The 13,609-nt window shown below is 37.1% G+C and overlaps 1 protein-coding gene across 1 annotated transcript in view; it reads right to left on the bottom strand.

Annotated features, from left to right (window-relative positions):
• The window catches only part of LOC114281089 (serine carboxypeptidase-like 18), a 43,345-nt gene extending 36,521 nt beyond the window's left edge, over window positions 1-6,824 (bottom strand). Inside the window, exons 1-2 of the mRNA XM_082914109.1 lie at window positions 6,541-6,824; window positions 6,318-6,454 (exon numbers count right to left, since the gene is read on the bottom strand). Coding sequence (XP_082770235.1) covers window positions 6,318-6,454; window positions 6,541-6,794 — 391 coding nt within the window. The 5' untranslated portion in view covers window positions 6,795-6,824. The remainder of the gene's footprint in view (window positions 1-6,317; window positions 6,455-6,540) is intronic.
• Between the last annotated feature and the right edge of the window lie 6,785 nt (window positions 6,825-13,609).

Here is a 13,609-nt window from a genome sequence, read left to right on the forward strand (position 1 = left end):
ACTCTCAGATACAGAGAAGACAAAGATGACCAAAACCATCACATGGACACAGTCGATTTGGAAGTGTTTATGGCTGGACTTCAGAATGAAGTTGCCTACGTATCCCAAAGATGGGAATCAAGCCTTACGTAGTTCGGGGTTAAGGTACACTCGGGTATTTAACCTCTCCTTTTACGCTCTAAATTTTGCCAAGGCGCCCGTTGCGGGTTTTCGACCTTGCGAGCTTTGTTCTTCTTTTCTTTTCGATTTTTTTTCATTTCTTTTTCTCTTCTTTTTTTTTTTGCATTTTTTTTTCTTTTCTTTTGCATTTTTTTTTTTGCTTTTCTTTTTTTTTTTTTTTTTTTTGTATTTTTCTCTTACTCTAACTTTTGCCTGGGTCGCCCTTCCGGGTTTTCGGCCCAGCGAGCCTCTCAAAGGGTAAAAGTGTAACAAGTCCATGCCAGATGGTTTTAGGATCTCGAAGCCATCCGTATCCAAGAGAGTGGCTGTTGTATCGATTTACAGAAGGATCCATCTTCGGCTCCTCGAGCACATCGGACATTTTCGCCCCTAGTTCGAGGGGTGTTTCTGTTCTAGCTTCACAAGCTTCTTCTGATGAGGTCTGATCTTCTTGATCTGACTTTGGCGCCTCTTGTTCGAGGGCTATTTCGAATCTGGCCACACTGGCCTCATGTCGCGGTTGACCGTTGAACACTCTGAATCCAAGGTCAAGGTTTGAAAGTAAGGGCTCAAGTCTCAAGGCTAAGAGCGATCCTAAGCTGCACAATCTCAAGAGTGATTCCACACAAGTCTTCGCAGGACCGCGCAAAACATTTTGTTTTTGAAAATTTTTAAGAAAGCGACAAATTGCTCGCGCTGAAGATAGTGTGAAACTAGTCTGGATCAAGCCAGGGTCCTTCTCAGTACTCACGCTAACAAGCATGATTTCATTCATTAAGGGCTTAGCATGCCTCTCTTTCTCTCAATTGATCAAATTTTTGCACAACCCGAGGAATTCCTTCCTCTTCGTTTTCACCGCAGTGTTCAAAAGGTTTTGAAAAACTTAGGTCGATGTAATGAATTCAAGGCACAAAAGAGCAGGTGAGATGCATTGCCGTTTCATTCAAATCTTCTGGCACAACTGGTGCACGGCTGAAGCAAATACAAGAGTGTGAAAATCACTGCTGTTTCATTGAGATCTGTCAGCACAACTGGCTCCTCGGTAGAAACAGACTCAAAGAAAGCAAAAAGACAAACACGAAACGAAACAGTGATGTCCGAGGTAACACCCTTCGGGATCACCCGACCCCTATACAACAGGACTGACTTGATACGACAAGACAGACCTCAACTGACTCAGTATGAAAAGACTGACTCAAAACAAAAGGACAGACTCAAAACAAAACAACAAGACTGACTCAATACCCAAGTCAGAATGTAGCTTTCGCCAAATGCTCAAAACGGTGCGTGTCATACGCCATATCTAGAGTAAATCGAGTGCCATCCGCTGGTGGTTCATCCCCCGATCACATGGTCATATTATCCCCCAAGTTCACCGATCCAGTGCCGATAGACTTTGCAGAGCTTGGCGCGACAATGACCCCGTTGTCAATTAGATCTTGCACTTCGTGGTGAAGACGAGAGCAATTGTCAGTACCATGACCGGTTTGTTGATGAAAGGCACAGTATTGGGCAGCGTCATGCGTAGCCGGAAGAGGATTCGGGAGAGGCCGAGGCTCAAGGGGTTTGAGATGGCCTTGTCTTATAAGGATTTGGAAAGCTTTGGACAAAGACATGTGGATGGCATGGAAGACCCTTTGACCTCGGGGTTGGTACTTCAAAGTTTGTGGATTTTTGCTGGACGCACCAGCAAAGTGCTTGGCAGGTGCTGGCCTGGTTTGTTGATCTCTTCTGAGTGCAGGATTATAGCTGAAAGGAACGTTTCTGATACAACGACCCTTCTCCCGGCTTGCCCCTTGATTCAAACTGCCCCCAACTTGAGTGGCAAAAATATCATCCGCAGTTTTTGCAACCATGGCAAGCACTTGCTGTTTGTTTAGTCCTTCGGCCTTCAAAGCCTCAACAGCCAACAGAAGATGTTCATGGGGACCAATGCCTGTCCCTACCTTGTTCTTACCGTCTGCCTCCACTTTGCCAAGGGATTGGCATTCCTCAAATACAGCCCGTTCCAAGACTGGGGAGCCTTTTGACATGAACTCCCTGGTATGTGATGTGGTTAATGACGAAGCCGATGTCCCGGAGGCCAAATCTGTCACAGTTCTCTGAAGATCTTCGATCATTCTCTTCAGCTCAAAAGTAGTGGGTTCACGGGTTTGAGATGATTAGGGTCCAGGTGCATCCATCATGCATAAGTCCATGCTTTCTGAAATGAACACCTCAGGCTTGGGTAGATAGGCTGGGGTGATGTATATGCTGGGGTCGAAGGTGGATGGTAGTGTATAGATGAGGTTGAGATGGGGAGGTGATGAATCAGTACTAACCTGAGGTCCTTTTGGTGGAGCTAGGGTCTCTTCGTCAATAAGATCCTGAATCTTATGACGGAGGCGGATGCAACGGTTCGTATCATGACCGTGTTGTTGATGATAGGCACAGTATTTAGCTGGGTCGTATCTTGGTGGAAGAGGATTTGGAAAGGGTTGGGGTTCTAGGAGTTCTAGGTGCCCTTCTTCTTGCAACTTTTTCAAAGCTTGGGAGAGACTCATGTAAAGAGGATGGAATTTTCGGGCTTGGGGCCGAGTTAAAGTGGTTGGTTCTTGGTCATTGAGGGAAGTGATGATAGTGTCTACTTCTGAGCATTTCGCAGCTGTGCTACCATCAGTAGTAGCATTGGAACTGCGAGCAACATTTCTCTTCGAAGGCTCATTATCTTCTGCAAAGATCCCTTGTCTGATGGCATCCTCGATTTGAACCCCCATTTCATGAAGGGCTGGAAAGGTAAACAGAGGTAGAACGACCATCTTTTGCAGCAACTTGCCATGCAGATTCCGAACAATCATCCTGATCTGATCTTTGTCAGAAGGCCTTGTAGCCATCATTGAGGCCTTTGCTCTCCATCTTGTCACGAACTCTGAGAAACCCTCCTTTGGCTCTTGGCGGGTGACTTCGAGATCACGAGTCGTGACCTCGATCTGTGTGTTATAGGAGTATTGAGCAATAAAGGCCTCAGCCAGCCCTTCCCAGTTCTGTTTCACAGAGTTCTCCAATTTTGCATACCAGATTTCGGCTATCCCAGACAGGGTTCGGCTGAATAGTGACAATTTCTAGGCTGTGGTCAAACCCATTGGCCTCAATATAACTGGTTGCCGCAACAATTACTGGCCTCCCACCCTTCTACGGCCTTTCTAGTGATGAAAATAAGGTCCCTGCCAAAAATGAACTCAAACCGATGCAAAATAAAGGTTCAGGGGTCGAAACGCGCAGCCTGGGGCCCCAAAAACTGACTGTTAGGCACCGGAAGTGGTGTTCAACCACGAAGTTGGTCTCTCGGACCACAGTGTCCCTCGAAAGAGAGTAAATGAGATGCATGCCAAAAACTAGAGCAAACGGAGGTGGTTAAGCGGTCCCGAACCGAGGCACACGGCCAACGGCTCCGAAAAACGGGAAACCGGACTCCAAACGGGCAAAATGGCCTATGACCACGAAACGTAGCCTACGGCCACTGAGAGATGATCTACAAGACCTCTCCCTCCCTTCGGGAAGAGAAACAGAGAAAACCGAGCCTGGTTCGCAAACCGAGGCAAGGTATGAAAGAGTCCGGAAGTCCGGAGGCAAGGCTCGCAGCCGAGACTCTGAAACTTCTGAACGAGCACAATATGCAACATCACCGAGCACTCAATCGGTGACGTCTGAGTCTTAAGGTTGGTCAAAAATGGGGTGTCTACAACTATTGATTATCTTTGAGAGATATACTGACTTGATCGTCAGAGTGCCCCCGGGTGGACGAACCATCGCCGGAATCTTCTCTTTCTGTTACAGGTCAGCCAGGTGTCATCTATTCTGCCAGTGCTCTCTAGCTGAATACTGAATTGACAGTGTGATCGAAAATTCACTCAGATACTAAGTCTTCATGGTTGCAAGGGTTTAAGCTTTTTGTCCAACCAAAAAATTGAAACCTTTCCGCTTAAAAAAATTAACTACCATTCAAACTCTCTCTCTCTCTCTTACAAACATTTCAAGAGGACACCGAATTATTTGTTTTGATTTTATGCAAGGGGTCAACTAACCCAATTAGCTAGTTCCCCTCCCCCCACCCAAAATACAAATAAAAGAATATTTCATTTTTTTTTAAATATTAATCATTGATAACCGTTTGTTTGTACTTGTTTTGCACCCATTAATTATTGTTGTTGCAACCATCTCAACGGTCTCCCACACAAATTTTGTAATTTGAAGGAAAAATCCACTGCTACAGTACTACTTGGTTTGTTTGAATTATTTAGAGAACATATTACACTAACATAGGATTTTTTTGATTGAATTATGATTTTTTTTGGTTGAATTAATCTCGGTTTTATTACCCATTAGTCATTTTTTCGTTCAATGAGTTCATTATTTTATTTTTTTTGACAAAAATAATATGTTTTTTTATATGATTTTAGAATTAGTTTTTTAGCTTTAGCATGACTCTCTATCAACAAAAATTTCTACAACTGCCATTTAGTGTGTTTGGCTTCAGTCTTATGAAAATTAAGTTTTTTATTTTTTGTATTTTTTTTAGTGAATATTTTTAAAATTTTAAGCATTTTTTTTACTTTTTTAGATGGACTTTACTTAGATGTATCTAAAAAGTAAAATATTTGTGAAAAAATATATTAAAAAATTAATAAATACACAAAAATACGAAATATATATTAAATTTTTATATTTTTAGTAGTTAGTGAATTTTTTAAAGATTATTTTCACAAAAATTATATTTTTTAAGTGTATTTATGTTAGGTGTGTCTAAATATTAAAAAAATTGCTTAAAATATTAAAAAAATAGTAAAAATAAAAAAATATGAAAAACAAGAAAGTAAAGGTTGTTTTTGGTAGAGTTTTGTGAGTTATGAGTATGAGTTGTATGAGTTGAGAGTATGAGTTGTATTTTGAGTTTGTGAGTTGTGAAATTATGATTTGAGTGTAGAAAATTTGTTTGGTTATAGTTTTTGAATAGAGTGTCGAATTGAGTGTGGAATTGAGTTTTGAAAGTTTAATTTGACATGTAAAGTAAGAAAATTTGTTTGGTTATGAGTTTTGGAAAGAGTTTTCAAAACTTAATTCAAATTGTTATAATTCATAACAAAACACACTACTTTCATACTATTGAAAATTCTGATCAACACTCATAACCAAACTCTTTTTAAAATTCAATTAAAAAAATTTATTATTAACAGAAAATAACATTAATCAATTTTTAATTGAAAATACTACAAAGGAAATAATTTTTTTTCAAAATAAATATTTAAAAAATTTAAATCATAAATATTTAAATAATTTAAATAATCTAAAAAATTTAATAAGTAAAAAATTAAAATAAATATTCAAAAAATTTAAATCGTAAAAATTTAAATAATTTAAATATTCAAAAAATTTAAATAATTTAAAATGTTAATATTTTAAATTTAAAAACAACTTTACACTCAAATTGTAACCAAACACATAAAACAAAACTCAATTAAGAAATTATTTTTAAAACTCATAACCAAACACATAATTCGAAATTCCATATTACTTTCACAACTCTACACTCAAATCGTAACCAAATACATAACAAAAAAATTAAAATATTTTTATAAAATAGAGTTTGAATTTATTTTTATAAAATATTTAAAAATATTCAAAAAATTAAAAAGTTAAAAAAAATCGTAACATATTTAAATATTAAAATATTTAAAAAATTAAAATATTTATTTGAATTGAATTTTGAAAAGAGTTTTGAATTATGTGTTTGGTTATGAGTTTTGAAAAATAATGATTATGTTTTGAATTGAGTTTTGAGAAATGAGTATAGAATTATAATTTGAAAGCTCAAAATAAATAATACACTAAAATCAATGGGTGAAACTATAAGTTGAGAGTTGTGCCAAACGGAACTAAAATTTTTTGAAAAATATTTTTAAAAAACTGAAAACAAACATGGTGATTAATTTTTTATCACAACTTTTTTTCTCATACTTTGCATGTTATAATATTATCCCCACTTGAGTGGAAGAATTTGATGCGGTGAAAGTTTTTACATAAGGGAATAAATAATGAAATGATGATAAATTTTAAATAATGGCAACATATAAAACAATGAGACAGAAAATTGGGACAGAAGATCGAAAAGAGAGCATTACCAATTTCATAAATAAGTCTATTGAGAGTAGAGCAACCAGGACCTCCACTGTACCAAAGCAAAAGAGGATCCTCTTTTGGATTCCCTTCTGATTTTATAAAATAGTAAAACAACTGGGATTCAGCTACACCAATGTACCTGAAAAACCAAACCACCATCTCTGTAATGTCATCGCCGATCACCACCGACCATTGAGTGAGAGAGAGAGAGAGAGAGACAGTTACCCAGTTTCAAGACTGAATGAAAGGTCACCATAATAGCCAGGTAAGGTCTTAACAGTTTGGCTGCAAAAAACAACATTTGGGGAGAAGAAGAGCAATATTATTAGGAGGAGAAAATTAAAATGCAAATTACACATCCAATTAATGTGCTTTCTACAACTGATGATGAGTGACATAGTTAGATAGGATATATGCTTCATAGCTTTGGTTGGTGCCATATGTAGTATATCATATGGTGTGTATACCAAGCTCGCCATTCCTCAGTTGGTTGGTACTTCATGCTGTTAAAACGTTGGTATTTATGTTTACCCAAAAAAAAAAGTTGGTATTTACTATTTAGTAATTTTTTTTTTTTTGGTCAAAAGACCTGAAAAGTTGGTTGAAAAAGGAAAGCCATTGGAAATATAGTTACAATAGAGTCTAGGTTGGACCACAGAGTGATTTGGTCGATAAATATTTTTGGGTAAATTACTATCTCCTATGAAATTTAGAAAAATATTGTGAACTCCACAAGTTTGACATAATTTTATTAATTTTTTTTAAAATTTTAAATTATATCATTAATGATCCGTTAATTATATGAATGAAAAAATAATGTTTTCATCTTTTTTACAATAAAAAATATATCTTATCTTATTTATTTTTATATTTTTGTACCATATGTCTTAACTCAAATCCTTTTAACTTTATTAAAAGAGAATTCAGTAAATAATGCTAAAACTATAAAACTTGTATTTTTTGAAGATGCCATTAATGACAATTTTCAATTCTTGTAACATTGTTGTTTTTAACTATTTCACATCATCATAGAGTATCTTTTTTTATTTTTTATTTATTTTCATTCTACTTAAATATGATAGTAGTGGGATTTACATTTAGGAAAAATGGGTGATTCTCCACAAGTAAATCAATCAATGGGAATAAAAATTAATGTGAAAAAATTAAATCAAGAGCAACACAAGAATTTTTACGTGGTTCCGTCAATGTAAGGTACGTCCACGGGATCGAAATCTGACTCCACTATCAATCAAATAAGTTTCAAATGATTACAAACGAGACACTAATGGTCTCACAAAACTACCCTTAAGTGAATTTCAAATAATTACAAATAAACAAAAAAAAAGATCTCACTAAATAAAAAAGGGAAAATTGGTCTAAGGTCCCTCTCCCACTTTTCATAATGGAAGAGATCCACAAAATTATTTTTTGATGTCTAAGATCCCTAAACATACAACAGAGAAATTTCAGTCCTTTATACTATCTTCATCATCTGACCCACTGCCATCCCCAACAACCCGACTCTCAATCCTCCTCATCTTCCAATACTTCCCAAAGCTTTACCCAGTGGAGATTCCCGGCCTCGTTCTCCTTCTCTCATTTCCTCTCATCGCAATCGCATACATCTTCGTCTCCGAAGCCCTCGTGATCCAGGCGCTCGTCTTCATCTCCTACGCCGGACTGAAGATCCGCGACATCGAGCTACTTCGTCGGCTCTGGACATGTGTTTTGGTGCAGCGTTGATCCAGGTTCGCTTCCGACGGTGCTGGGTTATACTCTATGATATTTTTGATCGGCACTGGTTGCGTCAATAGTATTTCACTTAAGTTCACTTCTGAAGATTCTTCTAGGTGAAGTCGTCTTTGTTGAAGATTACAGTTTATATCTAACACAGTAATTATTTTGTTTGATGAACTTCCAATAAAGATGGATACCCGTATGGAGTCAAGTACTTGGTGTGGTTCTACTTTGTTCTAAGTTACACGTACAGTTCTGTGTATTTGTTCTCTTTTAGCATTTCCAATTATGTTTTGACAAAAAGCAATACATTGACTATTGAAATGTTGGTGTGCTGTTGTACTGGAGGATCTGAATCCTATATTCTTAAGTTCACAAAAATAGAAATTGAAGCCAAGTGTAGATTAATGAGAAAAGTGATCTTCTGGTTGAAACTAGAGAAATTCTTTGATTTTTTAACTGAATTTGCTCTGGGTTGAAACCAAAGAAATTCTCTGGTTTTTGAACTCAATCACCAAGTTCTGTTCATAAAAATACAACTTTACTGTAAATAGAGAGAATTTCTCTGGTTTGTCTGGTTTGAAGAGAATTTCTCTGGTTTTGAACCAGAGAAATTTGTGGGTTTGTGGGTTTGTTAGACATGGGTTTAATTGTAGTTAATAGAGCCAGAGAAATTTGCGAAGTCAAAGAAATTTCTTGGATAGCCATACAAATTTCCTTTCCACAATTTTCTCTGGATTTATTTGGTACTCAGAGAAATTTCAATTTTCTCTGGAGATAATTTCTTTGGAACTGAAATTTCTCTGGATGTGTATTTGTTCTCTTTTAGCATTTCCAATTATGTTTCGACAAAAAGCAATACATTGACTATTGAAATGTTGGTGTGCAGTTGTACTGGAGGATCTAAATCCTATATTCTTAAGTTCACAAAAATAGAAATTGAAGCCAAGTGTAGATTAATGAGAAAAGTGATCTTCTGGTTGAAACTAGAGAAATTCTTTGATTTTTTAACTGAATTTTCTCTAGGTTGAAACCAGAGAAATTCTCTGGTTTTTGAACTCAATCACCAAGTTCTGTTCATAAAAATACAACTTTACTGTAAATAGAGAGAATTTCTCTGGTTTGTCTGGTTTGAAGAGAATTTCTCTGGTTTTGAACCAGAGAAATTTGTAGGTTTGTGGGTTTGTTAGACATTGGTTTAATTGTAGTTAATAGAGCCAGAGAAATTTGCGAAGTCAAAGAAATTTCCTGGATAGCCATACAAATTTCCTTTCCACAATTTTCTCTGGATTTATTTGGTACTTAGAGAAATTTCAATTTTCTCTGGAGAGAATTTCTTTGGAACTGAAATTTCTCTGGATTTCAATTTTCTCTGGAGAGAATTTCTCTGGGACTAAAATTTCTCTGGATTTCAATTTTCTCTGGAGAGAATTTCTCTGGGATTGAAATTTCTCTGGATGCTGTTAAGGGACCTTAGACATCATGAAAATATTTGATGTCCTTTATACTATAAAATCATAATATCAGGGACCTTAAAAAAAATACCCCAATAAAAAAATCAAAATCTTCAAAATCAAAATTATAAAAGACTCAAAATAATATATACAAATTAACTCCACCAAATCATTCAACTATGACGCCGCAACCGAAGCACACCAACTCAACTTTTTCCACCGAATTTGTTTTTTTTAAATGCTGTAGCAGCCGCACAACCCTTTTCCTTGGGACAAACAATCTCTAAAAATATGCCTCGTCAATTTAAGATTTATTATCAAACTTTAGTTGTTTTTAATTTGAATTGAGTCTCCACAAATTAAATATAATATATAAAAATATATTATAATTAATACTAAATCAAATTAAATTCTTTTTTCAAAATTAATTGGGTCCCACACTCCAATAAGGAGGTATACCCAACAATTCTCCCCCTACCGACTTAGGTGGAAATATCAAGCATACCCGCCAAAGTTCGACACTTCAAATGTTTGTCCCTCGACAAAGTCTTAGTCAACATATCCGAAATACTGTCATCTGTGTGAACCTTTTCGAGTTGCAACAACTTCAAATATAACACATCACGAATCCAGTGGTATCTCATATCAATGTGTTTCGATCTCGAATGAAAAGTAGAATTTTTACTCATGTGAATAGCACTTTGACTATCACAATAAAGCACATACTTTTTTTGCTTCAAACCCAACTCTTGCAAAAATTTCTTCAACCATAACTCTTCTTTGCAAGCTTTTGTAATGGCAATAAATTCAGCTTCGGTAGTTGAGAGAGCAACACATTTTTGTAATTTAGATTGCCATGCCACAGCTCCCCCTGCAAAAGTCATCAAATACCCCGAAGTAGATTTTCTAGAATCAATATCACCGGTCATGTCAGAATCTGTGAACTCATCAAGCATCGGCTTACCATCCCCAAAACACAAACACACCTTCGAAGTCCCTTAAAGATATCTTAGAATTCATTTTACCGTTGCCCAATGTTCTTTACCCGGATTAGAGAGAAACCGACTCACTACACCAACGACGTAAGCAATATCCGGCCTTGTACAAACCATGGCATACATCAAAGAACCAACTGCTGAAGCATAAGAAACTTTCAGCATCTCTTCCTTGTCTTTCTCACTTGTAGGGCATTGATTCGAACTAAGCTTGAAGTGACCCGCAAGTGGACAACCAACCGGCTTTGCTTTATTCATGTTGAACCTCTCAAGAACTTTCTCAATGTAGCTTTCTTGAGACAACCAAATCAGCCCCTCTTTGCGATCACGAACAATTTTCATTCAAAGTATTTGCTTTGCCGATCCCAAATCTTTCATAGCAAAAGATTTTCTCAACTCCGATTTCAACCTGTTTATCATGGTAGAATCTTGACCCACAATCAACATGTCATCAACATAAAGCAAAAGAATAATAAATTTACCATCCGGGAAATTTTTCACGAACACACAATGGTCCGAAGTGGTTTTAGAAAAATCATTATTCATCATGAAAGAGTCAAATTTTTTGTACCATTGCAGCGGGGCTTGCTTGAGGCCATACAAACTTTTCTTCAATTTGCAAACAAATTTCTCTTTCTCTTTCTCTACAAAACCTTCCGGTTGCTCCATGTAAATTTCTTCTTCAAGATCACCATGAAGAAATGCGGTCTTCACATCAAGTTGCTCAACTTCAAGGTTCATACTTGCAGCCATGCCAAGTACAACCCGAATAGAAGACATCTTCACAACTGGCGAGAAAATCTCGTCAAAGTCAATACATTTCTTTTGCCCAAAGCCTTTCACAACAAGACGTGCTTTGTACCTCAGAGTCTTGCCATCATTCTTCAATTTGAAAACCCACTTATTTTTCAGAATTTTCCTCCCTTTAGGCAACTTCACTAAATCATATGTCTGGTTTTCAAGCAAGGAATTCATCTCCGCGTCCATGGCCTTTTTCCAATCACCTTTCTTTGCATGCTCAATTGCTTCTTGGTAGCTCTCCGGCTCCCCTTGATTAGAAATCAACACAAATTCATTGGGAGGATACTTTCTTGAAGGTTGTCGGTCCCTTGTAGATTTCCTTAACTCAAGTTGTGGTGGCGGTTCTTGAGTTGGATGCTCTTCCTTAATTTCTAGCTCAACTTCATTAAGATTAGCATCATCATCTACATCTTCAATAGGTGGCTGCACATCTCCCCCATTTTCATCATCAACTGAAGATGAAGGAGATGGATCCATGTCAATGAGATCACTAGTTTTTGGCTTCGGTTGATCACCTTTGCCAAAGTCTTCAATTGTTTGGTCTTCAAGAAACACAACATCACGGCTTCGAATGATCTTCTTGTCGACCGGATCCCACAATCTATATCCGAATTCATCATGCCCATAGCCAAGAAAAATACATTGTCTTGACTTGCTATCACGCTTGGACCTCTCATCTTTTGGAATGTGAACAAAAGCTCGGTAACCAAATACTTTCAAGTGCTCATAAAACACATCTTTGCCGGTCCAAACTCTTTCTGAAACATCACCATTCAAAGGATAGGAAGGAGACAAATTGATCACGTCAACCGCTGTCTTCAATGCCTCACCCCAAAAGGATCTTGGCAATTTAGCTTGTGAAAGCAAACACCTTGTTCTTTGCACAATGGTGCGGTTCATCCTCTCGGCAACTCCATTTTGTTGAGAAGTCTTCTTAACTGTCTTTTGATGCCGAATACCTTGGCTGCGACAATACTCATCAAATGGCCCAATGTATTCACCACCATTATCTAATCGGATGCACTTTAATTTATGCCCTGTTTCTCTTTCAACCATGGCCTGAAAATGCTTAAATACTTCTAGAACTTGATCTTTAGTTTTTAGTAGAAAAGTCCAAACTTTCCTTGAATAATCATCAATGAAAGTAACAAAATAAAGTGTACCACCATGTGTTCTAACTTTTAAAGGACCACAGACATCCGAATGAATCAACTCCAAAACATTTTCTTTTCTAGAAGCAACATTTTTATGAAAAGAAACTCTATGTTGTTTACCCGCCAAACAATGAACACAAGTTTTGAGATGTGTACCTTTCAAACTGGGTAGAAGCTCTTTCTTGAACAATACTTGCAGCCCCTTTTCACTCATGTGACCAAGCCACTTGTGCCACAATTCGGTAGAAGTATCATCTTCAAGTGCATTGACAACACCTTTACAAATTTTTCCTTGCATCGAATAAAGTTTATGAGTCTTCTTGCACTTAGCCACCACCAAAGAACCTTTTGTGAGCTTCCATGTTCCATCACTAAATTTGTTGTTGAAGCCTTCATTATCTAGTTTCCCAGTATAGATCAAATTGAGGCGAATGTCAGAAACATGCCTCACATCTTTAAGCAACAACTCGCAGCCCAAATTTGTTTCCAAGCAAACATCACCCATGCCAATAATCTTGGACAAACCTTCATTACCCATTCGAACAAAACTATAATCTCCTTCGGTGTAGGTAGTGAAGAAATCAACTCGAGAAGTCACATGAAAAGAAGCACCAGAATCAATCACCCAATTGCTCTTTTGGCCCACAAAATTGATACAATCATCTTCACAAACGACCATGAGATCATCGGTAGTAACTGCCGTTGTATCTTCTTACTTCTTATCCACACTTTTGTCACGCCTTTTCTCTTTGTTCTTGAGCTTTCGACATTCTCGCTTCATGTGCCCTTTCTCATGGCAATAATAGCACTCAATGTCTTTCTTTGAAAAAGAACCATCTTTTGATTTGTCACGGCTTTGATCACGACCATGAGGAGTCTTACTCCTCCCCCTTGTTTTGCTTCGACCTCTCACAACAAATGTTTCCGAATGAGAGGAACCCACTGATTTTCTTCTAGTTTCTTCATTCAACAAGCTACTAGTGACTTGGCCCATTGTGACAACTCCATTAGGTGCCGAATTACTAACCGTCACAACCAAAGTCTCTCAACTTTCAGGCAAAGAACTAAGTAGCATCAAAGCCTGCAACTCATCATCAAAAACAATTTTCATAGAAGCAAGTTGATTAACAAAACTCTTTATTTCATTCAGATG

Source organism: Camellia sinensis, chromosome 2, assembly GCF_055761805.1.
Source record: "Camellia sinensis isolate YWXY chromosome 2, ASM5576180v1, whole genome shotgun sequence".
Lineage (NCBI taxonomy): Eukaryota > Viridiplantae > Streptophyta > Magnoliopsida > Ericales > Theaceae > Camellia > Camellia sinensis.